This window comes from Salvelinus namaycush, chromosome 14, assembly GCF_016432855.1.
Source record: "Salvelinus namaycush isolate Seneca chromosome 14, SaNama_1.0, whole genome shotgun sequence".
NCBI lineage: Eukaryota > Metazoa > Chordata > Actinopteri > Salmoniformes > Salmonidae > Salvelinus > Salvelinus namaycush.
This window is the reverse complement of record NC_052320.1, coordinates 23,077,234-23,103,064: the sequence shown is the minus strand read 5'-3', so window position 1 is coordinate 23,103,064 and position 25,831 is coordinate 23,077,234. Positions and strand designations below refer to the sequence as shown.

At 42.8% G+C, this 25,831-nt stretch overlaps 1 protein-coding gene across 1 annotated transcript in view; it reads left to right on the top strand.

Annotated features, from left to right (window-relative positions):
* The window catches only part of LOC120058664 (rho guanine nucleotide exchange factor 19-like), a 40,483-nt gene extending 22,737 nt beyond the window's left edge, over positions 1-17,746 (top strand). The window contains exons 2-16 of the mRNA XM_039007415.1: positions 6,675-7,377; positions 7,588-8,019; positions 10,008-10,149; positions 10,301-10,386; positions 10,733-10,989; positions 11,377-11,537; positions 11,811-11,963; positions 12,334-12,463; positions 12,648-12,722; positions 13,396-13,485; positions 13,763-13,926; positions 15,787-15,945; positions 16,047-16,126; positions 16,293-16,397; positions 16,628-17,746. Coding sequence (XP_038863343.1) covers positions 6,696-7,377; positions 7,588-8,019; positions 10,008-10,149; positions 10,301-10,386; positions 10,733-10,989; positions 11,377-11,537; positions 11,811-11,963; positions 12,334-12,463; positions 12,648-12,722; positions 13,396-13,485; positions 13,763-13,926; positions 15,787-15,945; positions 16,047-16,126; positions 16,293-16,397; positions 16,628-16,785 — 2,874 coding nt within the window. The 5' untranslated portion in view covers positions 6,675-6,695 and the 3' untranslated portion in view covers positions 16,786-17,746. The remainder of the gene's footprint in view (positions 1-6,674; positions 7,378-7,587; positions 8,020-10,007; positions 10,150-10,300; positions 10,387-10,732; positions 10,990-11,376; positions 11,538-11,810; positions 11,964-12,333; positions 12,464-12,647; positions 12,723-13,395; positions 13,486-13,762; positions 13,927-15,786; positions 15,946-16,046; positions 16,127-16,292; positions 16,398-16,627) is intronic.
* Positions 17,747-25,831: the final 8,085 nt, after the last annotated feature.

Here is a 25,831-nt window from a genome sequence, read left to right as displayed (position 1 = left end):
ATTTCAAGTCTATGTATATAGGCAGCAGCCTCTCTGTGTTAGTGATGGCTATTTAACAGTCTGATGGCCTTGAGATAGATGTTTTTCAGTCTCTCAGTCCCAGCTTTGATGCACCTGTACTGACCTCGCCTTCTGGGTGATAGCGGGGTGAACAGGCAGTGGCTCGGTGGTTGTTGTCCTTGATGATCTTTTTGGCCTTCCTGTGACATCGGGTGCTGTAGGTCTCCTGGAGGGCAGGTAGTTTGCCCCCGGTGATGCGTTGTGCAAACCGCATTACCCTCTGGAGATCCCTGCGGTTGTGAGCGGTGCAGTTGCCGTACCAGGCGGTGATACAGCCAGACAGGATGCTCTCAATTGTGCATCTGTAAAAGTTTGTGAGGGTTTTAGGTGACAAGCCAAATTTCTTCAGCCTTCTGAAATTGAAGAGGCACTCTTACGACTTCTTCACCACACAGTCTGTGTGGGTGGACCATTTCAGTTTGTCAGTGATGTGTATGCTGAGGAACTTAAAACTTTCCACCTTCTCCACTACTGTCCCGTCGATGTGGTTGGGGGATGCTCCCTCTGCTGTTTCCTGAATTTATGGTCATATCCATGATATATGAGTCTGATACAGGATTATGCCACAAAATACATTGTTCTTAATCATAATCAAAAGACATGCTAGTGTACTACTAATTAACGATGTAGACATTCTGTCTTACAACGGCTGACTAAAATGACACAGAAACACCTATACCAAAGTCCATAACACTCCCAAATAACACCTTATAACCAAAAGCAAATTATAAGCTTTTGAATTGAATGATTGAAAATGTAACTTCATTAGAAATGTAATGAGTGCATGAAATACATAACTTACTCGGATGTATTTATGGAGATGACCTTGTTGGCAGTTATCAGTAGATGCGGTGCCTAGATGGAATGGGCAGACATTGCAGGTTTGCAGGGTGTTACATGTTACATGTTTTGCTGTATGATAGTAGCGACACCCTAAGGCTTTGGGGCTCAACACAGTGGTAGACTGGATACTATCTTATTGTACATGTGTGTATGACCATACTAACTAACTGAGTGTGTGTCAGCCAACATGTGTCTCTTATACTATCCCACACTGCTTTGGTAATAACATTTTCCCCACCTGACATGTACAGTGCCCTAATTATTGGCACAGTGAGCATTTTTTCTTCTTTTGGCTCTATACTCCAAAAGTTCGATTTGATATCAAATAATGACTATGAGGTTAAAGGGCAGACTGTCAGCTTAATTTGAGGGTATTTTCATCCTGTCATGTGTGCTCCCTCTCCGGCCTCTAGGTCATCAGGCTGCTCATTATGGCGCACATCTGTCACCATCGTTATGTGCATCTGCGCGTCATCATTCTCACCTGGACTCCATCACCTCCCTGATTACCTTCCCTATATATGTCACTCCCTTTTGTTCCTTCCCCAGGCGTTATTGTTCCTGTTTCTGTTCCAGTGTATGCGTTGTTCTTGTTTTGCTTTATGTCGCATGTATTTATTAAAAACACTCCCTGAACTTGCTTCCTGACTCTCAGCGCACATCGTTACACATCCACATTGGGTGAACCGTTTAGAAATTTGACGTAGTCCCCCCCATTTTAGAGAACCAAAAGTATTAGGACAAATTCACTTATTAAAGGTTAAGTATTTGGTCCCATATTCATAGCACACAATGACTACATCAAGCTTGTGACACTACAAATTAGTGAGAAAATTATACACACAAATATCATACACCCTAAGACATGCTAACATCTCACCCTTGCAAAAAAGGGGAGGTTAGCATTTTTGGGGATGGATGATATTTGTGTGTCTGTAATTTTATCACTCATCATTATTCACGATTCATTCAGGATTATCCGTAATCATGGTAATATCCACTTATATGTAGAATTGTTTAGAAACATATTCTGTTATTTTTTTACAATAAAAGTGACTCCAGAATGACACAATACATTATTTACCGTTCATTTCAATTGGGCACAAAATAATCTGAAACACAACCAAAACAAACAGCAAATTAATCCAACAAATTTGTAGAGACACATGCTTGATGTAGTCATTGTGTGTTATGGGACCAAATACTTAATACTTTTTACTACTTTAAAATACAGTGTATTCAGAAAGTTTTCAGACCCCTTGACTTTTTCCATACTTTGTTAGTTACGGCCTTATTCTAAAATATATTAAATTATGATTTGTTCTCATCAATCTACACACAATACCCCATAATGACAAAGCGAAAACAGGTTTTTAGAAATGTTTGCAAAGGTATTAAACATTAACAGAAATACCTTATTTACCTAAGTATTTGTTATGAGACTCGAAATTGAGCTCAGGTGCATCTGTTTCCATTGATCATCCTTGAGATGTTTCTATAATTTAACTGGAGTCCACCCCCAGTTGATTGGACATGATTTGGAAAGGCACACACCTATCTATATAAGGTCCCACAGTTGAAAGTGCATGTCAGAGCAAAAACCAAGCCATGAGGTCGAAGGAATTGTCCCTAGAGGTTCGAGACAGGATTGTGTCGAGACACAGATCTGGGGAAGGGTACAAAAAAATGTCTGCAGCATTGAAGGTTCCCAAGAACACAGTGGCCTCCATCATTCTTAAATGGAAGAAGTTTGGAACCACCCAGACTCTTATAGCTGGCCACCCGGCCAAACTAAGCAATCGGGGGAGAAGGGCCTTGGTCAGGGGAGGTGACCAAGAAACCAATGGTCACTCTGACAGAGCTCCAGAGTTCCTCTGTGGAGATGGGAGAACCTTCAAGAAGGACAACCATCTCTGCAGAACTCCACCAATCAGGCCTTTATGGTAGAGTGGCCAGACGGAAGACAATCCTCAGTAACATGCACGTGACAGCCTTGGAGTTTGCCAAAAGGCACCTAAAGGACTCTCAGACCATGAGAAACAAGATTCTCTGGTCTGATGAAACCAAGATTGAACTATTTGGCCTGAATATCAAGCATCATGTCTGGAGGAAACCTGGCACCATCCCTACGGTAAGGCATGGTGGTGGCATCATCATGCTGTGGGAATGTTCTTCAGCAGCACGGACTGGGAGATTAGTCAGGATCGAGGGAAAGATGAACGGAGCAAAGTACAGAAAGATCCTTGATGAACACCTGCTCCAGAGCACTCAGGACCTCAGACTGGGGCGAAGGTTCACCTTCCAATACGACAACGACCCTAAGCACTCAGGCAAGACAACGCAGGAGTGGCTTCGGGACAAGTCTCTGAATGTCCTTGAGTGGACCAGCCAGAGCCCGGACTTGAACCCGATCGAACATCTCTGGAGGGACCTGAAAATAGATGTGGAGTGACGCTCCCCATCTAACCTGACAGAGCTTGAGAGGATCTGCAGAGAAGATTGGGAGAAACTCCCCAAATACAGGTGTGCCAAGCTTGTAGCGTAATCTCTGCCAAAGGTGTTTCAACAAAGTACTGAGTGAAGGGTCTGAAAACTAATGTAAATGTGATATTTCAGCAAAAATGTCTAATAACCTGTTTTTTGCTTTGTCATTATGGTGTATTGTGTGTAGATTGATGAGGGGGGAAATGATTTCATCCATTTTAGAATGAGGCTGTAACGTAACATAATGTGGAAAAAGTCAAGGGGTCTGAATACTTTCTCAATGCACTGTGCATATACAGGGTGAATTTGTCCCAATACTTTTGGTCCCCTAAAATGAGGGGACTATATACAAAAAGTGCTGTAATTTCTAAACTGTTCACCCGATATGGATGAAATAACCCTCAGATTAAAACTGACAGTTGGGACTTTAACCTCGTCCAACATTTAAAGTATAGAGCCAAAAGAAGAAAAAATGCTTCACTGTCCCAATAATTATGGAGGGCACTGTATATATTCAAGATGCATTCATTTACTGTGAGAGTAATTGACTCTTCTCTAGTGTGGAAGGATCACAAACAGTTCCCACACCCTCTTAGATATCCTGTGTACCAGGCAACCTACCCCGAGCCATAAGGATAAAGAAAGCCTTTGTCTAAAGCAGGGAACAGGCAACCGATTGTGTCTGCATTCGTGTGTGCGTTTGTGTGTGCGTGCGTATGAGGCAGAGAGGGCCGCAACTTGCCTATCTGTGCACTCACGAGTGGGTGTGGTTATGTGAAAGGAGAAGGAGCTGTTTGTGCAGCAGGTGTGCGTCCGTGTGCGGGTCCGTGTGTGTCTCTCTTTAACTGGGAGCCTGTGCCTGTTACCTGAGTGGTGTTAGAGAGAGTTACCTGTGCTGTGAGGAGGGGTGCAGTAGGAAGAGACCGATGGCTAGGAGGATGTTCTTTTATTTAGACAAAGACAAAAGAGGCAGCCCTCTATCTGAGTATATCAATCAAGTATGTGGTGAGAAACTATCACAGCATTATGAAGGTCTGTTGTGAGAAACTATCACAGCATTATGAAGGTATGTTGTGAGAAACTATCACAGCATTATGAAGGTCTGTTGTGAGAAACTATCACAGCATTATGAAGGTCTGTTGTGAGAAACTATCACAGCATTATGAAGGTCTGTTGTGAGAAACTATCACAGCATTATGAAGGTCTGTTGTGAGAAACTTCCAAGCATTATGAAGGTCTGTTGTGAGAAACTTCCAAGCATTATGAAGGTCTGGAAGTAGTTTCAAATTGATTCAATTCAATACTCCACTACCCCAAGACACTAGTATAAATGGTAATCATACTCACTCACTGGATGTCTGGGTTTGAAAACTCGTATACACTCCAAGAACATCCCTCACTGTTCATAATTTCCTTATAGTTAGTAACACTAGTGTAAAGTTCAGTACTCTTATTCATGGGTCAGTGGGTGAATCATTTGTGGGCCAACGGCCCAGACTGTGACTCTCTTTCTCCCTCCTCTCTCTCTCTCTCTCTGAATCTCTTGACCACTGATCATGTCATAACATCCAGGTTAAAGGTTAAACTCCGTGAGAGGAAGATGGGTCTATATTCTCAAGTGAAAGAGTGAAAGGTCACAGGGGCTGAGGATACTGTCTCACTTGGTTTGGCCGTCTGGTGAAGGGTTCTGAATGTGTCTGTTGTGGCTCTGGCCATGCCATCTGTAGATGAAGGAGGTGTGTGTGTGTGGAGAATAAATACAGGGGGCTGAGAGCTGTATGTGGAGCAGTCTTTAATTAAAGCAGGAAGACATGGCTCAGCAGCCGCACAGAGCCAGACCTGGGGGGGGCAGGTGGAAGGCACACTCCTATACATGTATCCAAGTTCAACCTCCATTGTGCTTCAATGAACAGACTTCTTCCTTAACGAGTATATCTTCCACACTGCCCACAAGAGATTGTTACATAGTGAGTGAGAGATAGAACAAACTGAAAATATCACAAAATGTTAACAGTATACATTACAAACCTGGACAATTATGAGTGGAGAGGACCTGTTTTGGCATACACAAACTGTAAGCAATGGCTTCGGGACAAGTCTCTGAATGTCCTTGAATGGCCCAGCCAGAGCCCGGACTTGAAGCCGATCTAACATCTCTGGAGAGACCTAAAAATAGCTGTGCAGTGACACTTCCCATCCAACCTGACAGAGCTTGAGAGGATCTGCAGAGAAGAATGGGAGAAACTCCCCAAATACAGGAGTGCCAAGCTTGTAGCATCATACCCAAGAAGAATTGAGGCTGTAATCGCTGCCAAAGGTGCTTCAACAAAGCACTGAGTAAAGGGTCTGAATACTAATGTAAATGTTATATTTCAGTTTTTAATTTTTTATAAATGTGCCAAAATTTCTAAAAAACTGTTTTTGCTTTGTCATTATGGGGTATTGTGTGTAGATTCATGAGGAAAAACATTTATTTAATCAATTTTAGAATATGGTGTGTGTGTGTGTGTGTGTGTGTGTGTGTGTGTGTGTGTGTGTGTGTGTGTGTGTGTGTGTGTGTGTGTGTGTGTGTGTGTGTGTGTGTGTGTGTGTGTGTGTGTGTGTGTGTGTGTGGATAGAAGCTGTTGGCTTGTGGATAGAAGCTGTTGGCTTGTGGATAGAAGCTGTTCAGGAGCCTGTTGGTGTCAGACTTGATGCAACGGTACCGCTTGCCGTGCGGAAACAGAGAGAACAGTCTATTGCTTGGGTGGCTGGAGTCTGTAACAATTTTCTGGGCCTACCTTTAGACACTGCCTGATGTAGAGATCCTGGATGGCAGGGAGCTTGGCCTCAGTGATGTACTGGGCTGTCCGCTCCTCCCTCTGTAGCGCCATGCAATCGAGGGGGGTGCTGTTTCCATACCAAGCAGTGATGCAGACAGTTAAGATGCTCTAAATGGTGCAGCTGTAGAGTTTTTCGAGGATTTGAGGGCCCATGCCAAACCTTTTCAACTTCCTGAGGGGGAAGAGCCGCTGTTGCGCCTTCTTCAGGACTGTGCCCGTGTGAGTGGACCATTTTAAGTCCTTAATGATTTGTACACTGAGGAACTTGAAGTTCTCGAACTGCTCAACTGCATTTCATGCCTTCTATAGAGGGAAGCAGGAACGAGACCAAATTATGAAGTGTTTAATAGAGATAAGTTAATACAATATAGCCTACAGTTGGTGCTGTTTTACCAGATATGGCAAGAGGATATTATGTTGGCAATTGAAGGTTATGGCAAAAACTTTTTCTCCTTTCTTCTGCAGCTCCCATGTGTTCTCTCAGTCATGCTTCCTGGGTATGGATTCTTCCCTCTCCCTGACTTCCAGCCTCATCTACACGCCTTCCGTTTCCGAGGAAAGAGCCCCAGCATGTGGATCCCGGTCTCAGGCGAGTCCCAGGCTTTGAGCGAGGCCCCGGACAACATGCCTCTCCTCCGGCAGTGCCACCACAAACACATCGCTGTGTGTCAGCAGGAGACTCTGACCTTCATCGAGCTGCAGCCGCCTGTGACACCCAGTGTCAAAGGCTGGGGCTCCCCAAGTGCAGACACTCAACGCTTCAGCCCGTTGTCTCTCAATCATCGTAAACACACGAGTGAAGCACAAATTGGCAGTGGGAGAAGTAAACCTGATTATTACACTGATACTGATACGGACCTGAGTTTAGACTCTCAGACGCTAGGGGGCGAGGTTGAGCTGGTTATCCAGGAAGATATCAGGACTAACCCTCCAGTGCAGGAGCAGTATGAGAGACCCATGACGGTGTCATCTGTGTTTCTTCCCCTCCACGCAGCCCTCAGCCTGCCCCTGTCCCTCCCTCTGTCCTCCCTGTACAGAGACACAGACTCCTGGGACTCTCAGCCACCTGGCTCTCCATCCTCTCCTGAGCTTCCGTGGCTGCAGAGCCCAGATACCTGTCGACCCCAGAGGAGGTCATCACAGAGCTCCCTCAGGGAAAAGTCCATCCGTATGTACAGTATCTATCCATTTCACATCTTCAACTCTCTGTTAGTCCTCATCATGAGAATGTTTTATCCCCCTTCACCTATTTTTATCTGTAGGACTTCAAAATCACACTTACTTCAGAAATATTTTGCACAAGGCCATATCCAATGTGACTGGACTGTAATTCGGGTGGGGGCATTTTCACCTGAGTCTTGTTTGTGTTGTGTCCTAGGGCGTAAGGTGCGGGTGTACTCACCAGACAGCCTGAGTGACGAGTCTCTGGCCAGCCCCATTCTGGACGGCGACTACCTTTTCCCAGGACCCTTTGACTTCTTTCTGGAAGAGGACCTCAGGGGAGACCCCCAAACCCCCGACCCCCCAAAGATTCCACCTCTGTCCGCAGAGCCACATCGGTCGTCAGAGGACCCCTCTGTCTTGAACTCTGGGGCTGTAGAGAATTCCTCAGCCACCGGGGGGAGCGCTTTAGCCTGCTCTCGTATGGCGGAACATGAGCGGCGGCGCTTCTCTGCCTCTGAGCTGATCTCACGGCTGCAGCTGTCCCAGAGGAAGAACTCGTTCACGCTAAAGCTAGGCAAGTCGCTGTCGGCTCGCGTGGCTTCCCGTGACAGGCAGAACTCCAGCAACCTCAGCCCCAGCTCTGACTGTAAGTGTCCCGCATTAGCCAAAAATGCTAATAAATAATTTAGCAATTTGAGGCAACATTCTGTGGTGGTTGTGTGTCTGCTAGTTTCCTCCACCTCCATCTAGAGGTCTTCATGGGTCCACCTGACCCGATATGCATAAATGAATTTGAAGAAATAAAACAAGACCGTTCCAAATGGACCCTTGGACAGTCAGACCCAAAAAGGACCTTGGAAAACAGACCCAAACAGACCCATGCTGGTTCAGATCCGAGAGACCCGTTTAGATCCGAGAGTAGAGGGAGAGAGAGAAAGAAATCTCCAACTGGGCGCTGCCAGTGCCATCAATAAACAAGCTATAATGGCCAAATGATCAAATGATGGCCAAGTGTACTTAAAAACTGCCAATAACAAATTACAAAAAAACTATTGTTGTTTTTCAATGTGTATATTCAAAACATATAGTCTATTGTTTTAATGGTTTTTTATTTCCTAAAACAAGAATTGTGTACCACATGGTTTAGCTGTCAGAGATTTGAGCACTAAATGCATCAGGGCATTGCTTGCATATAGGCATAGGTCTGGGCGTCCACTGTATGATATTCATATAAAAAAACATTAAGGGAGACAAGCTTAGGCCTAGCCCTAGAGAGACCAAGACAAAGATATGCCGGCATCATGTTCCCGACATCGACATGCATTTCTTTATACTTGTCAGATAAGCTACTACTGCTTTACAGATATAGGTGTACAGAAGGAGGCTAATTCGTACATTTTCTAGCAGAATATTTTTTATAAAGATAAGCATTATATTTTTAGATTAAAGGAGTAACTCTGGTAGGCCTAAAACATTATTCCCACTGTCGGAGTCAGTTGTAGTGCCGACGCGCACTGCCTTCACAGGCCTGCAGTAGCTAAACCTATTCTAAACCTAATAATAGCCATACCACACCCAACTTTCACATAAATTGCTTAACTTTATTAGGGTAAGATTAAAAGTAAGTCAAGTCATTGTTTACGTCTTGCCTTCTATGGTTTTTCCTTTTCATGGTTTGAGTGCGAGTAGCATAGTGGGCCTACAGGTAATTATATTATATTGCAACAAACACGTTACAAATGGAACTTAATTTGGCCAACAAAAATGGCAAAACAGAATTAAATCTTTTAAAAAGTTTTGAACAGGCTTATATTGCAGCTATTACCAACAAAGGTGATTGCCTACCTTAGGCTTACCCAACAAATGACAGTAATAGGCTAATGCTATTTATTTTACAACAGGCCTATAATAATAATAATGACTAAACAATTGATAATAAATACTAAATAAATAAATAAAATGTAGAAAATTGCATCAAACCTAAAGAGCAAGTTGCAGACAGTCCATTTGGTCTCGCAAACGTTCTTCTCATCTTTGTCCACTACAATATTTAAACTTGTCCCCGAGGACATTCCCCTTATCGGCTTCTCTTCACTATACTCTTTGTCCTCTAACTTTCGTTTTACTTCAATGAAAGAGAATCCATCTTTGCAATCAACAGTAGCCTCGGCCAAGGCTTTGTTTACTATCTCTCTCTCTCTCTCTCTCTCTCTCTCTCTCTCTCTCTCTCTCTCTCTCTCTCTCACTCTCTGTGTGTCTCTGTGTCTTTGTCTCTCTCTTTCTCTCCCCTAAGCAGCAGGTCGCACGTGAGGTGAGCAGCTGGAACCAGTTTCAGCTGGACATAAGCTATACGTTTTATTGAGTTGCAATTGGCTGACACGGATAACAAGCTTGCGCAGTTCTCATCACACAAACAGTAAATTAACAGAGGACAGGTCCAAATGGGTCCAGTCAGTAAATCAATTTTAATTGCACATGCCCGAGACCCATGGCAATTATATCCGACCCACCCAGATCCAAGACAAAAGTCAGAATTTAAGACCCGGGCCTGCTCCTGTCCTGGGTTGGATCTCAGAATTTTGGGTCTGTTGGACTTATGAAGACCTCTACCTCATCTACCTTCTTCTTCTCCAGATAAGTCCACTTCCAGGCACCGTGGCGCAGGTGGTTCCAGTCACAGCGCCCCCCACAGTCCTGTAGGACCTGTACCGCCACTACCCACTGCTGACAATAACACGCAACAACATCAACGGAGCACCGGATTCACAATCAAAAAGTGTGTTTTAACAGCTAAAATGGGTATATATTATCAAGATTAAACTCACAAAGTCACATTTCAACTATACGTCTTTGCTGGAAGTGGGTCGTAAAGATGTCTGCTGTAAATAACACTGCTATAATGATTATGACTACAACCCTTCCCACAGTATGAGGAAGAAATCCATCGAGGAGGATTGGTGCACTCCTCCCACAGTCAGCAGCTCCAATCGTCTGTCACGGTTTCTCCCCAGCTGTGAGTCTTACTTTCCTCTTATCCTGTGTCAATAATTTGGTTAATTCCACCTCCGTTCTCCACCTCCAGTGTCAGTGGTATTTATATGGCATAGCAATTGTGTTCACGCTCGTTCAACCACATGCTACATAACAACATAACATCTGAAAGTAATTGTTTTTATTTTCTTCAATAACGATTTTAATTCTCAATCAACCCTGTATACTCTTCTTACTTCTCTCTCTCTTGCGTTCTCTCTTTCTCTTTCTCTCTCGCTCTTGCTCTTGCTCTTGCTCTTGCTCTTGCTCTTGCTCTTGCTCTTGCTCTTGCTCTTGCTCTTGCTCTTGCTCTCTCTCACTCTCCTCAGCAATTCTGTACCAGGAGTACAGTGATGTTGCAATCAACCGAGAAATCCAGAGGCAGCAGGGGGAGGAGCCAGGTGCTGAGGAGGAGAGGCTAGGGGTGGAAGGGGCTGGGGAGGCCCCATCTCCGTCCAATCTGTCTCCGTCTAGCTCCTTTTGCTCGTCACGAGGCTCCGCCTTCTCCCTGTGGCAGGACATCCCTGATGTCCAGACCAGCGATCAGCTGGACAACTTCAGCAACGAGGAGCGCAAACTACAGGAGGTGAGAGCATGAGGATGACATCAAGCCACATTGGGATTTAGGCAACACTCAAAGAGATGCATAGAAGTTGTGCATGACTTTTGTGGAAAGTGCACCCTCTATACATCTCTATGGCAACCCTACAGGCTTTTAGCATGTCCAATTAGCCAGCTAAGTTGATTTGTTTCATCTATGTGATGGATTACATTTTTTATGGGTTAACATATTTTGACATAACATTTGTGGTCATAACATTATATTCATGATTTTATTTTAACTATGTGGTTCCCCATAATGTCTCATGATAATATTTTATATTTTTTATATAAATAAAGCACCATGATTTTAATTGTGAGTGAGAGGTGCGCCTATTGCTTCCTAAAGGCCCATAATGTCTCCTCATCACAGGCCAAGTTTGAGCTAGTGACGTCTGAGGCGTCGTACATCCGGAGCCTGGCCATCGCGGTGGACCACTTTATGCTGTCCCAGGAGCTGGGGGAGTGTCTGGGGACCCAGGACAGACAGTGGCTCTTCTCCAAGCTCCCCGAGGTCAAGGACGTCAGTGAGCGGTATAGTATAGTTACTAGAAATGTACTCTCCCATCAGTGTCATGTTACTATACTATAGTAACATGACACTGATGGGAGAGTACATTTCTTGAATGTATATCATGAGATTATTTCTGTTTTTTTCTGTCTTGTTTTTTCGCTCAGTATTTGGGGGTTCTGTTTCTCTGGCTTTCAGCATCTCTCTATCTTGATCACTCACTCTTTTTGCTCTGAATTCTTCACTTTCTTTGCTTCTCCCTCTCTTCCTCTCGCTCTCTCTTCCTCTCGGTCTAGGTTCCTGCAGGACCTGGAGCACAGGTTGGAGGAGGACATCTTGCGTTTTGATGTATGCGACATCGTCCTGGCCCACTGTCCCGCCCTGCGAAGGGTCTACCTCCCCTACGTGACCAACCAGGCCTACCAGGAACAGACCTACCAGCGCCTGTTGTGAGCCATCTTACTTTGTGTGTATTTCTATTGGTCTTTGTTGCACATTCGAGTCTGTAAGTATGATGCTTGGAAATGGCCGTATGTCACTCAGTGCCTAGTACACACACTTAAATAGTTGCTTTATACATATGGATTGGGTGGTTAACCCATAGAGGGTGTGCAGGTTTCTGTTCCAGCGCAGCACTAACACACCTGGTTCAATTAATCAACTAATCATCAAGACCAAGTGCGTTAGTGCTGGGTTGGAATTAAACCCCGTAGCTCTCCAGGGTTCGTGACCATGGATATACACTACATATCCAATCCATACCAGTAAAGGTTTTCCGACTATGTTGCTTGATTTTAGTGTTTTGTATTTTCTCTGTAGACAGGAGAATGCTCGCTTCCCAGGTATCCTGGCTCGTTTGGAGGAAGACCCCATCTGCCAGCGTCTTCCCCTTGCCTCCTTCCTCATCCTCCCCTTCCAGAGGATCACACGGCTTAAGATGCTGGTGGAAGTACGATATAGAGCGCCCCTGTTCACCATAAAATTCAACTATTCATGACTGGCTGTAGGCACAGAACATTACTCTACCTTATATCAGGTTACTGACCAGCGAATAGGCCAGTACACAGTACTAAGTTTTTGCAGTGCACTGAGGTGAAAGATCCAAAATGTTCTATCTTCCTTCTATCTTATAGAATATCCTGAAGAGGACAACACCAGGCTCTAGGGGTGAGGACACAGCCACCAAGGCCTTCAATGAACTGAAAAAGGTAACAGAAAATATACAAAATACATTCCGCACATTTTTGTGGTCACCGTACCTTCACATTTCTCACTGTCAATCGTGAATGCTAATTCTTCAAGTTTTACCAGTAAAACGTCCATGTAGCATCTGCATGCCAACCATTTGATCTCAATCAGTTTTATGGGAATATGCATTTGGGTCTTCTTGAGTTATGTGCAGTGTTGTTTTGAAATTATGAACAGTGAGCACATTTTTGAGTAGATGGTGTTAACAAACTGTAGCATAGGCCTACCTGTGTTTTGTTTCAATCAAAGCACATATTTTTCCGCATGAGTAAAAAAAAAAAAAAATGAGGTGGTGTTTTTTGTCTTACAGTAACCTTATAATATACTATTATATTCGGTTGTGTTGTGTCGAGTACTGTCATCTTGCACGAGCACCATTCCCCATTCATCACTGAAATTCGCCAGAGTAGCCTGTTCTCTGAGCAGCCGAACAAGCAGAGCAGAGACTGTGCGTAAAGTAGAGAATCCTGCATATGCACAGAAGCTTCAGATCGTTAGTTATCGGCAAGAGGGTTATGAAGCTGGGGTGAGGCCAATTTCTGGTCATTAACAGTAGACTTTGCATAGACAAAGACATTGCATTTTGAAGAAACAATTCAACTTTTTTCTAATAGACTATTGTGCCCAAAACAGCTTATAAAGGAGTGTAACTCCAGTGTGCAATCAATGAAGAGGATGGAAGAGCTCATTCACCTCAATAAGAAGATCCACTTTGAGGGCAAGGTAGATGAAGACATCACTCATTAGGAACACGGAGAACATTCATTCTCAGTACACCTATTGTATGTTCATGTACAGTATGTTCCCCTTTCTTCTATCCATTGCGGGATTGGTTTTGGACAACAAAGAATCCTATTTCTTATTGCCATAGTATGGGTTAACCCTATCATGTTTGCCCATTGTATATCCCAAGTAAAGAAACTACTATGCCTCTAAACCCAGTAATAATTCATTAACTGTTCATTCATGCTAATTAATAACATACATCTCCCCGTTTTAGATATTCCCTCTGATCTCCCAGTCTCGCTGGTTGGTCAAACACGGGGAACTGCTGGAGGTGGACACACAGACCATGAGTATTTCTGGGTCAAAGTTCAAGTTGCCCACAAGGCCTGTGTATCTGCATCTGTTCAATGACTGTCTTCTGCTGTCCAGGAGGAAAGAGTGAGTACTAAATATGTAAAATGTAGAGGGAGAATAGAAAAAAACCTACAGTTGAAGTCGGAAGTTTACATACTGTACACCTTAGCCAAATACATTTAAACTCAGTTCTTCTCAATTCCTGACATTTAATCCAAGTAAAAATTCTGTGTCTTAGGTCAGATAGGATAAAATGTCACAATAAAAGTAGAGAGAATGATTCATTTCAGCTTTTATTTCTTTCATCACATTCCCAGTGGGTCAGAAGTTTACATACACTCAATTAGTATCTGGTAGCATTGCCTTTAAATTGTTTAACTTGGGTCAAACGTTTTGTGTAGCCTTCCACAAGCTTCCCACAATAAATTGGGTGAATTTTGGCCCATTCCTCCTGACAGAGCTGGTGTAACTGAGTCAGGTTTGTAGGCTTCCTTGCTCGCACACGCTTTTTCAGTTCTCCCCACAAATGTTCTATAGGATTGAGGTCAGGGCTTTGTGATGGCTACTCCAATACCTTGACTTTGTTGTCCTTAAGCCATTTTGCTTTGTAAGTATGCTTGGGGTCATTGTCCATTTGGAAGACCCATTCACGACCAAGCTTTAACTTCCTGACTGATGTCTTGAGATGTTGCTTCAATATATCCACATAATGTTCCTTCCTCATGATGCCATCTGTTTTGTGAAGTGCACCAGTCCCTCCTGCAGCAAAGCACCCCCACAACATTATGCTGCCACCCCCATGCTTCACTGTTGGGATGGTGTTCTTCGGCTTGCAAGCGTCCCCCTTTTTCCTCCAAACATAACGATGGTTATTATGGCCAAACAGTTCTATTTTTGTTTCATCAGACCAGAGGACATTTCTCCAAAAAGTACAATCTTTGTCCCCATGTGCAGTTGCAAACCGTAGTCTGGCTTTTTTATGACGGTTTTGGAGCAGTGGCTTCTTCCTTGCTGAGCGGTCTTTCAAGTTATGTCGATATAGGACTCATTTTACTGTGGATATAGATACTTTTGTACCTGTTTCCTCCAGCATCTTCACAAGGTCCTTTGCTGTTGTTCTGGGATTGATTTGCACTTTTCGCACCAAAGTACGTACATCTCTAAGAGACAGAAGGTGTCTTCTTCCTGAGTAGTATGACGGCTGCGTGGTCCCATTGTGTTTATACTTGCGTACTATTGTTTGTACAGATGAACGTGGTACCTTCAGGCATTTGGAAATTGCTCCCAAGGATGAACCAGACTTGTGGAGGTCTACAATTTTTTTTCTGAGGTCTTGGCTGATTTCTTTTGATTTTCCCATGATGTCAAGCAAAGAGGCACTGAGTTTGAATGTAGACCTTGAAATACATCCACAGGTACACCTCCAATTGACTCAAATGATGTCAGTTAGCCTCTCAGAAGCTTCTGAAGCCATGACATCATTTTCTGGAATTTTCCAAGCTGTTTAAAGGCACAGTCAACTTAGTGTATGTTAACTTCTGACCCACTGGAATTGTGATACAGTGAATTATAAGTGAAATAATCTGTCTGTAAACAATTGTTGGAAAAATGACTTGTGTCATGCACAAAGTAGATGTTCTAACCGACTTGCCAAAACTATAGTTTGTTAACAAGAAATTTGTGGCGTGGTTGAAAAACGAGTTTTAATGACTCCAACCTAAGTGTATGTAAACTTCCGACTTCAACTGTATGTTTTTTATATTTATGGAGTTATGCTATGCTAAGATATGCTAGAATATGCTATGCTATACTACAGTATACTAACCTGTGCTATGCTACACTATACAACGGTATGTTTGGCTCATAGCCTTATGTCCTAAATGCTGGTTGATTGAGTGATGCATGGCATACATTGACAAATTCCTGTCCTTGATCTGTCTGCAGCACGTGGAAGTTCATGGTGTTTGTTCACGCTAAGATTGGGCAGCTGAAGGTGAAGGACCTCAGTCAGAAGCTCCAGGGCATCTCAGGCTTCATCTTCCACCTCCAACTGTGTGAGGGCCAGCAGCTCAAACACCAGATCCTGCTCAAGGCCCACACTGAGTGAGCTAGTGCACATACCACTATCAATCACGATCATAATTTGTAATGGTAGTGATAATGTAAGAACTGACAGCCTCTACATGGGTTTTGTTTCTTCCCAGGAGTGGGAAACAGAGATGGATCACAGCCATGTTCCCCTCTGATTCATTGGAAGACATTGAGCAAGCCAGTGAGAATGATGGTGAGTATAAGCAGTCACATGTTGCAGTGTCACTGAGTTTCTATTGTTTAATTTACTGTAACATTGTAAAATATTGCTTCATGTTTTAAAAAGTTTTAAAAATAGATTTTAACAGCACTAAACCTTTTTCATTAATTTCGATACATTTGGTTGTTTCTCCTCTCAGATCTTTCTCAAGTTCAGTGCATCAAGAGCTACCAGGCCCAAGAGCATGACGAGCTAACATTGGAGAAGGCTGATATTCTTCAAGCCAAGACCATTACAAGTGACGGTGAGACACTCCATTTGGCAACCTCACATTAAACACTATCATAATAAGTATAAACTTTAAAGGGCAACTTCAATAAGATAAAAACATTTTACCCTTAAAGTAGTTCATAGGACTTTTCTATCATATGTCAAACCCAAAGTTTCAGTGTAAAACATGTAGACCACCACAAGTGATAATGTCACTGGGTGTGTTTTCGTTTGCTGAGGTTGTCGTGTATTCTATATCCACAGGCTGGGTGGAGGGCATTCGGCTGTCAGATGGGGAGCGGGGCTGGTTCCCCAAAACCAATGTAGAGGAGATCACAAATCGCAGTGCGCGTCTCCGCAACCTCAGAGAAAACATCCGCATCAAGTGTGTCACACAGAAACTGGAGGAGGAGCCCTTTTAAGTGTCCTCTCCACCCTGCAGCTTTTAACTTACACTTGGAATGTCCAATCGTAATGGTGTAGTAACTCTCAACCCCAAATATCTATAAGTCCCAGCTTTTACGCAACACCAGTTATATAATAGCTGAGCAGTTTTAGGTGATCTGGATGTGGGAGCTTTATTTAGTCTGCAGGTGCTCATAAGATTTGGTGTATCTTGACCATAAGCAATATAGCTAAGTAATATGGTTTTCCAGCTGCATAGCAGTAATTTCCTTTCACTCATGCTTGCTATGACTGCATATTCAACTACTGTAACACAACTACTGGGACATCAGAAATCAAGTGTTTTTCTTTACCCCAAGCACTTTAATTGTCATCTTAAAGAGTCCTCTCAGCATCAGAAATAAACACAATTTCAGACATACTGTACATTACAAATCATGACTAGCCTACTAATTTACTAATGGAAAAAGTCAATTTCAACAAAACATTGAGGATTACAGAGTTTGTACATCTTCCCTGTGATTTGGCAGTGAGAGCTGTTTACGCGTAGACAAAAATTAAGATGGAAGCACATAATATTATTGACCAACCACTACAACCATCTACATGTAGAAGTACACCATTCCATTGGCACATTATTATTATTTTTAAATATACCTTTGTTGGATTTCTGAGTTGTTAGTACTAATTTAAATGATTGCTGTTGCAGCATGTTTATTTGTTTATGCTCCTAGCTGGTTATTCTCTATGGAGAAAATGATGTAAATTTACATTCTGTAGATGTACTTACATGTTTAAATGAATATATGTCTAATTTACTATTATGACTGTAATTTATAAGGGCCAGGATCTGCCAAAAACATGCCATACCATTAAAACAAATATTAGAATTGAGAAATATAGATTACAAAAGACTAATAACACATTTGAGCTACTTGAGATTTCTGGTTGTGTGCACAATACTGTAAATGCTTTACCCCTGAAATAAATGCACCTAATTACATTTTTCAGTGATTTAAATGACTACTGAAAATGTTTTTTTCAATAATACAGTATGTAGGTGAAGCCTGAATGTTTGTGGACATGACATAAAGTTTGAGTTACTTGTACAAAATAAGTAGGCCTACGCAATTTGGGAAAAGTAGTGATGAAAAAAACGTTTTTATTGAGTTTGTACATACATTATCAACAACAACATAATAGAAAAGGTCATGAACAGCACTACATTTTCTATTTTGGTTTAAACAGCGATTTGACGAAAAATATTGTAAGATCAGTGCACTAAAAATATTCTCCCAATTTAGCCTATCCATTGCTATTACTGTCACTAGTGAAGCAGAGTTCTACAGACAGTAACCTACAGCATAAGAAATGTCACCAGAATCTCTTAATTTCATTGTACTAGACTGAATAATGTATGCATATACACTGTATACAGTACATGCTATCCACAATTTCAGTGTCTATTGATGAAAAGAGGCATGAGTCTTCTATTGAGTGAGGCCATTGGCCATTGAGTCTCAGTCTTGTGCTACTGTCATTGGTTCCTGGGACTCCTTCCTGCTCCGCAGTTTTTTCGGCATGAGGGGTGGAGCCGTGTGATTTGAGGTAGCTTGGAGGTTTTTTTCCAGCTATGTGAGAAAATAAATACATTTTTATGTTATTACATTTTGGGACTACTTTTGGGGACTTACTGTCACTAACTTGATTTCTTCTGTAAATTAATCTGCTATCACAACAGTTCAAGGCTAAGCTAACTCATTTTTAGCATCCTGCATCTTCACAAAATGGATAAACATGTATGGCTCAATTGGAATCAATATATATAGGCAGAGAAGGCTAGCCACACAGTTTTTCCAATCAGTTTCATCTTTGTTCCCTCATTTCCCTTTTTAAAGGGACTGTAATGGTACTGTACCTGTTGTAGCTGGAAGATCCAGTTCTGATAGACTTCAGGACAGGTGCAGGATACCTGCAGCGGCTCCATCAGTTCACCTGCACCACACAACATACAATAGAAGTACAATGCTCTTCACCACTGTCTACAGCAACACTTGATACAGTTGACTTGCTGCAGATCTAGTCACAGTTTCAATGGTTAATTTAGGGTCCTTTTGCCTCATTATGCAAAAATGTTAGAGCAGTATGACGTACATTATGTCTGTTTTGTATTTTACCTGTTAACTCAAATTCCAGCCTCCCAGGTAATGCAGACCTCTCCACGGCTGTGATGCTTTTCCGAGACAATCTACCCTAAAGTGTTATGACAAACAGGTTGAAGTGTCATGTATTGGATCAGCTCTATAAATTACAACATCTTCTGAACTGTACATTTTAGAATGTCACACCAACATCTACTGTATAGCAGAAATTGGCAAACTAGGTAAGGTCACCAGGTTCACAATCTTTACTGTGACATTGTATCCTTGAGAACATAATTTGACTGTACCTCATATTTGACACTGAGGCGCTCGTTATCCACAGAGAGCAGGAGGACATCTTGAGGGAAGAGTACGAGTAGCCGCTCATGAAGTCCCTGCAAGAATGTATCAACGTTGTCACTGTGTTTATTTTATCTCAAGTCCACTATTATCATTATAGTTACTGTTATCATTAGCAATATGACTATTAGCATAATCAAGTACTATTATTAGCCCTATGATCATTATTACCGGTACTATTAGTATATGTATTAATATTAGCATTATTTATATATGCTTTTTTTATGTAGCAGATAGTTCTGACAGAGTACTGGACTAGTGTAGGATTATTTTCTAAGTAATTGTTTAATTTGTATGGCATTTATACACATTTCTAATATGTGGTGAATCTGTGTTTTAGAAGATAACTGTGTTTGCCTAATTCTGGAAATATGTCATTGATTATTAACCTGTGAAAAGAGAAGAAGAGGCGAAGTGAGAGGGTTTACTTCGCCAAGAATCTGTCCATGAAAATAAGACCATGAAGTGAGGAATTCTTGTATGGAGGTCAATAAGAGAGTGTCAAATTTGGTCAACAAAAACATTATTACTAGGCTCATTTGCTCGAATAGAAGTTTCGAAATGGTTAGGTTGTTACGAATGCACTGATGTAAGTGTATGCACGTGGCATTTCGACAGATTTGAGAAAAACAACTTTATATCGGAGTTGTGCCTGTTGTTTACATGGGTATCTGCCCTCTCATTGGCTAGAATTGTCCCATCTGATCTCGCCTCCTCCTGACTGCCTTCCATCTTTGAGGACATGTATTTACATTGTTAGAGCGGTCATTCGACTATCTTGTCAATATAATAGAAAATCTTTGCATGGGAACTAATGATCTGTTATCTGATTTACCAATGCATTAATTGTGTTTTAATATCTTTATTGAAACAGGAAGTGACAGACAGTTCTTGCGTTGTGGCTAATGGTATTCAATGGGTTGTCACTAGTTACCACAGCCTATGCAATGGGGTCTGCCTAAATAGTTATCTGTCTCCATCATCCTCCATCATCCAGTCCTTGCTGCTTACAGGAAGTCATCCATCCAGCTGTATACAGCCCCTAAAGTTACAATGGTGGCAGCAGTGGTGCCATTTTTGGTGGATTTGTGTCTTTTGGTGAGTTTTCATCTCAGTACATTTTGGTTAGCTAGCTTCACCTACCCAGCTTACCACTTGCATAAAATACTGTTGAGCTCTTGAGCAGCTGTTGAGCTTTTGGGGCTTAGTGCTGGAGATGTAATGGATTTCTGCAGTTTTATGGTCATTGTGCCACCATTTCTGCCACCATTTGGTCCCGTGTTGCTCAGTTGGTTAAGCATGGCACTTGCAATGCCAGGGTTGTGGGTTTGATTCCCACGGGGGACCAGTACAGAAAAAAGTATGAAAAATGTATGCACTCACTACTGTCAGTAGCTCTGGATAAGAGTGTCTGCTAAATTACAATATTCCACATATGTTTGACTTTTTCATTCCTGGACAACATGCCTTATTGTGACATATTTCAATCATTTAGCATTTCTAAAATGCTGGCTAGCATGACAACTATTAAGTTATCAAGACCCCTTGAAATGGACTTCAGAGTAGTGGTGAGTACAGAAGTTACAGCGTGGGTTGTGTTAGCTACCTGTCTCTGTGTATTGATGATGTGGACCATGGATATGTATCCTGGCTGGCCCATGTGCTGGATGGGGGCCCCTTCCCAGTGCCTTATTGGGGTTTGCAGTAAATACTTTTTCAGTTCCTCTTTCTTCCAGCTCTCATCGCAGGGTACCTACAGTAAATTACAACAGAAATGTAGCTTCATATTTGGAGAGTTTCGCCAATGATAATTCTTTTTTACAAATGTCCTTTCATGATGATGTATTTAGCTCATTAGTTGTTCAATTTGTGATCAACCAAAGTAAACCTCACAATTGTTAAGATAGTTTTAGATTTAACAATGACACATCTGTTTAAGATCTATAATTTACTGCAAAAGGGGGTGGTTCTTCTAGGGGGTGTTCTAATTGAATACCTTACCAGGTAAGACAGTGCACAGCTGGAGGGGTTTAGCGGTTGGCTAATGGATTTGTATCTCCTCTCCTCCATGTGGTGTATCCATTTGTTCAGCTCGGCTGCACTGGCACAGGTGAAGACTTTGGAGTCCACCATTGGACCTAATAGTGGGAGGGAGATGCTTGCCATGTTCAATACAATAATTAAACCCTTTTCTGATGGCTTGCTTCACACCTATGATCATAGCACAGCCGTGACAAACCACAAAATCAAACAGCCTTGTTTATTAATTGCTTTATTGAACTGTGAAGCTTTTTGATCCATTATGATAATAGGACTCACCACTGATCTGGAATATGTGTTGCTTGTTGGAGTCCAGTGAGGTGGCTTGGAAAGACAGTCCAGAGAGAGGCAGGATGCCCTGAGAAAGAAGAAGCAACACACTGACTAGCCTTAGGGGAATGCAATGTACATTTAAGTTAAATATTCAACATGCGTCTGTGTCGTTACAGTATTTCCTCATTTGTAAAGCAACCAACCTCATAGATAAATTCTTGATGAGAGGGATCCAGAGATAGGATCAATAAGTGGAAGGAGAACAGCACCAGATAGTGTTCACTTGTCTCCTATAGGAACATAAACAAAGAAAACATGTGACAGAACATCAGTACAGAAGTCCTAGAGTTGGGAAAGTGGGTGCTGGACAGTGAGTGATGATTGACATCTACAGTATATATGAGCATGGTGTAGAGAGATGTTACCTGTGTGTAGCTGTTGTGGAGAGACACACGGGAGGAGTGCACTATCTCTCCATACATGTGTGCAGGCTGGCCCTCCCAATCACGGATGGGCTGGTTGTATATGCTGTGGTATAGCTCCTCTCTGCTCCTGCCCCATAGCACAATCTACGGGAATAGAATAGAAGACTTTAGATGTCTCATGAAAAAATAAGATGTAGTGGAGGAGTTTACATTAGTATACATCAGTATTACTGTATCATTAATGTGATATAACAACTTTGACATAAAATGGTATGTTGACGTTTGGCACCATTGGCACCATGCATTTACACTCGCTTGCACTCAAATTATCCGGTCCACTGGGGGTTTTACTGTGTGATAAGTGCATGGCAGAACTTTTTCCACTTTATATCTTAGTGTCATTTTCATACAGACACTCTCTTTCTCTGTTTGTCTCTCTCTCTCACTCACACACACCCTCTCCTTCTCCACTGACCTCCTGATCGAGGTGTCTCACTGAAGGGTAGCGAGAGGTTGGACCGTCTTTTCCATTCCTCACAGAGAGCTGAAGCCTGCTCTCTCCTAGAGTCCATATCCTGAAACAATAATATATACTGTATCAGCAGTCAACCCCAAATCTCATTTTACCATATCCCATTTAACCATGTTACATTTACCCCACACTCTACTGTAGCATCTCACAAATCTAACTAGTCTACAAACACATTTGCAATTCCCCTGAACTGAGTGTAGTAACAGCAAATGTAGAAGAGGGATTTTTTTTTTTTTTTACTGTAGACCAATTTGCCCACCCCACTTACAGCCTGAGCCCTCTCCACCCGACCAGTGTCCATTCATAAGCAGATTAAAGTGGGGTGCACGCAAGGAGCAGACACCCACCATCTGATCACCTCACACAAAGACCTGCCCTCCTTGGACCATTTATCTGGTAGTGATAAAGTAGTCACACACCCCTAAACCATTCCCTAGGTGTGGTAACAGTTCTGTTACATCTGTGTTTGTGCTTGTGTGTCTGTCTCTGTGTGTGTACGAACAAGCATCCTTGCGTGGGTGCATAGTATATGTTGCTGTTGGCTGATCCCTCGTCTTCTCTCAGTTAGGACACATGCTGTCTGTGAGCTGCTATTATGATTAGCTCCTTGTTTTAATCCCCCATTCCTTTAATGAGGGGATTTAGAGGCCTGGTCAGTGTTAGACCAGGCTGGACAAAAGAGAGATGAGCGGTAGTATTGTCTGCTAATTAGCGAGACAATATCCCTCCCTCCTGTGCTTCTGCATCTGAATTGTTTGCTCTTTGGGGTTTTAGGCTGGGTATCTGTATAGCACTTTGTGACAACTTCTGAAAATACATTTTGATACATTTGAATGATTTCACCGGCCGTTCATGTCCTAATCATATCAGTGTCGCATCAATATGTTCATGTCTAAACAGAGTCCAAACTAACGTTCTGCCTCTGTGTGTGTGCTTTTGTGTGAATGAAAACGACACAGATATATTCATTGTTCCATAATATATGCCCTCAAATGTTATTGTTTCTTACTCATGGAACTGAAGTGCTCAGAGAAAGAGGCCTTCCAATTTCATTGTCCATTTCCTAGTAAAACCATGATCAGCATCGCTTCGCTGTAAAAACTAAAGCAATATAAGATTGTGGTATTAGCCTTAGGCTATATAGTTATTCTGATTGACTGGTGCTTCAACCACTGTGGCTTCCACTATCCTTTTCAAACAAACAAGTTTCAAATTATGGAAGACAGATCACTGTGGTAAACTGTCCGGGTTTATATTTAAGTCTCTTCGTCTGTGTTTCTGCAGAGTTTTTGTAGTTGCCAACATAATTTGAAACTTGTTTGTTTGAAAAGGATAGTGGAAGCCACAGTGGTTGAAGCACTATTTCTTTCACCCATCACCCAAAGGTTCACCACTTCCTCTCAATGCCTCGTCTATTGACCTTTAATCAGCCAAAACCCAACAATAGGTACTGTTTAATAGTATTCATTCAAACTTTCCTCCAAAGCCAAGAGGCTAAGTATTTTCAACAGAGATATAAGATAATTTTCTTGTTAGTCTTAGATGCTGTCATGTGTCATAAATATATATAAAACATCTCCACAGTCATGTTTCCGAATTAAATTAAAATGGGATTGTGAGGTTGTGAAAAGCCGAATGGCTATCGAACTTAAACAGACTGCTCTCGTGAGGGATTGATATAGTTCATGGTCTTCTGTTATACATCAAACTATCAACAAACGAAGACTCACCCTGAGTTGTCAATCTCCAGAAGCTCGATCTCATCAGGGCCCACCTCGTCAATCCCAGAATGCGCTCCTCTCTGAGTCACACTACAGCATCCCATGACCAGGTAGCTCTCTCCTCTCCTCTTGCAGCCTAGTCCAGTCCAGACAGACAGAGAACTCTTTCCTTCACCCTCAGTCCCTAGTCCTCACACTAACTATACTGTACCATTTGCCTCCATCTGCACCCATCCCCACAACTTCTGCACCGCACTAAGACCAGACAGGGGGGATATGTAGAGAGAGGGAGGGGGGATAGAGAGGAAAAGAGGACACGCCTGTCGCTTAACTTCTTAGTTCCCCCTTTTTCTAAAACACAATATCACTATCCCTGAAATACCAAGAAAAAGGTGCCAAAGTCCCTGAGATGAGTTTAGTCAAGAAGCGAAAAACTGTGAGCAGCGTCATAGTGCACTCTTTCTTCCTTCCTGTCAGTTTGCACTCAGACCACGCAGAGAGCCACGCAACTTCGTCAGTGGTCTTTTCACTTTGACGGTGTCACAAACTTAACTTCTTCTGAAGCCTGTCAGCCTCCCTTTGAGAATTATGCAGATTAAGCAATTGGGAAACAAGAGACACTGTTGACTGTTGTTGAAAGAATCCTCCTGTTTACATGAGAGACAAAGTAGTCATAAAAACAAGCCACAGCTTCAACACGGTTGTGTGTGTATTGTGCTGCAGTTGTTGTTGTTGTTGTTACAGATTAGAACAGTGTTGAATAGGTGTGCTAGGACCAGTTGTCATACTGATAGTGCAATTGTATTGTTGAAGCCACCTCAAAATGCAAAGCGTCAAAGACAGAATCATCTGTTTTGGTCAGAGGATAAACATACTTTATTATTTTCATACATGATCTAGGGATTTTCTGTAATGAAAAGCTAAGCGGGATTCCTTTCATGGCGAGGTTCCATATTGCTGCCAACTAACCAAAATGAGTGTCTCAGTGTGAATATATCACAGCTCCGTGTGCTCTTTCTCATCTTTCTCTTCCTTGGCTGAGCTCTGTGTGTCTTCACCTGGCTCCTGGCCCCCCTCTCCTCCCTGCCCCCCTTCCTTCTCCTGTTTGTCTGTCCACACGGGGCAGCTGGTGCCGGGCTGGGCCAGGTGGAACTGGATGGGCCTTAGGGAGTAGCAGAAGGGTTGGGCCTGGTCGGGGTGGGGTGGGGGGGGGGCAGGCTTTGGTGACTGGCAGGCGTCGCACAGAGAGGTGAAAGCCTTCGCTCAGAGCCGGGATGGAAAGGGTCATGAAGGTGCTCTTCACCTGCAAGAGGTCTAGGGGCTTGCAGTGTTGCGTGTTCCCCCGGGAGCCACTGCCAGAAATTGCTGAGCCGGAGCTCCAGCTGAGTGCGGTCTCGCTTGGGGGGCCGAGTACTGGGTTTTGGGGTGGGATGGGCTCTGGGGGTGCCTGCTGGGCCTGTGGGTTGGTTGGGAGCAGCCTGCAGGGATGGATCATTAAGTGTAGTGACAGGGACAGGAGGGTCGGCGGCGGGGGTTGAGTGGTATCAGTGCCAGTGAGGGATTCAGAGACA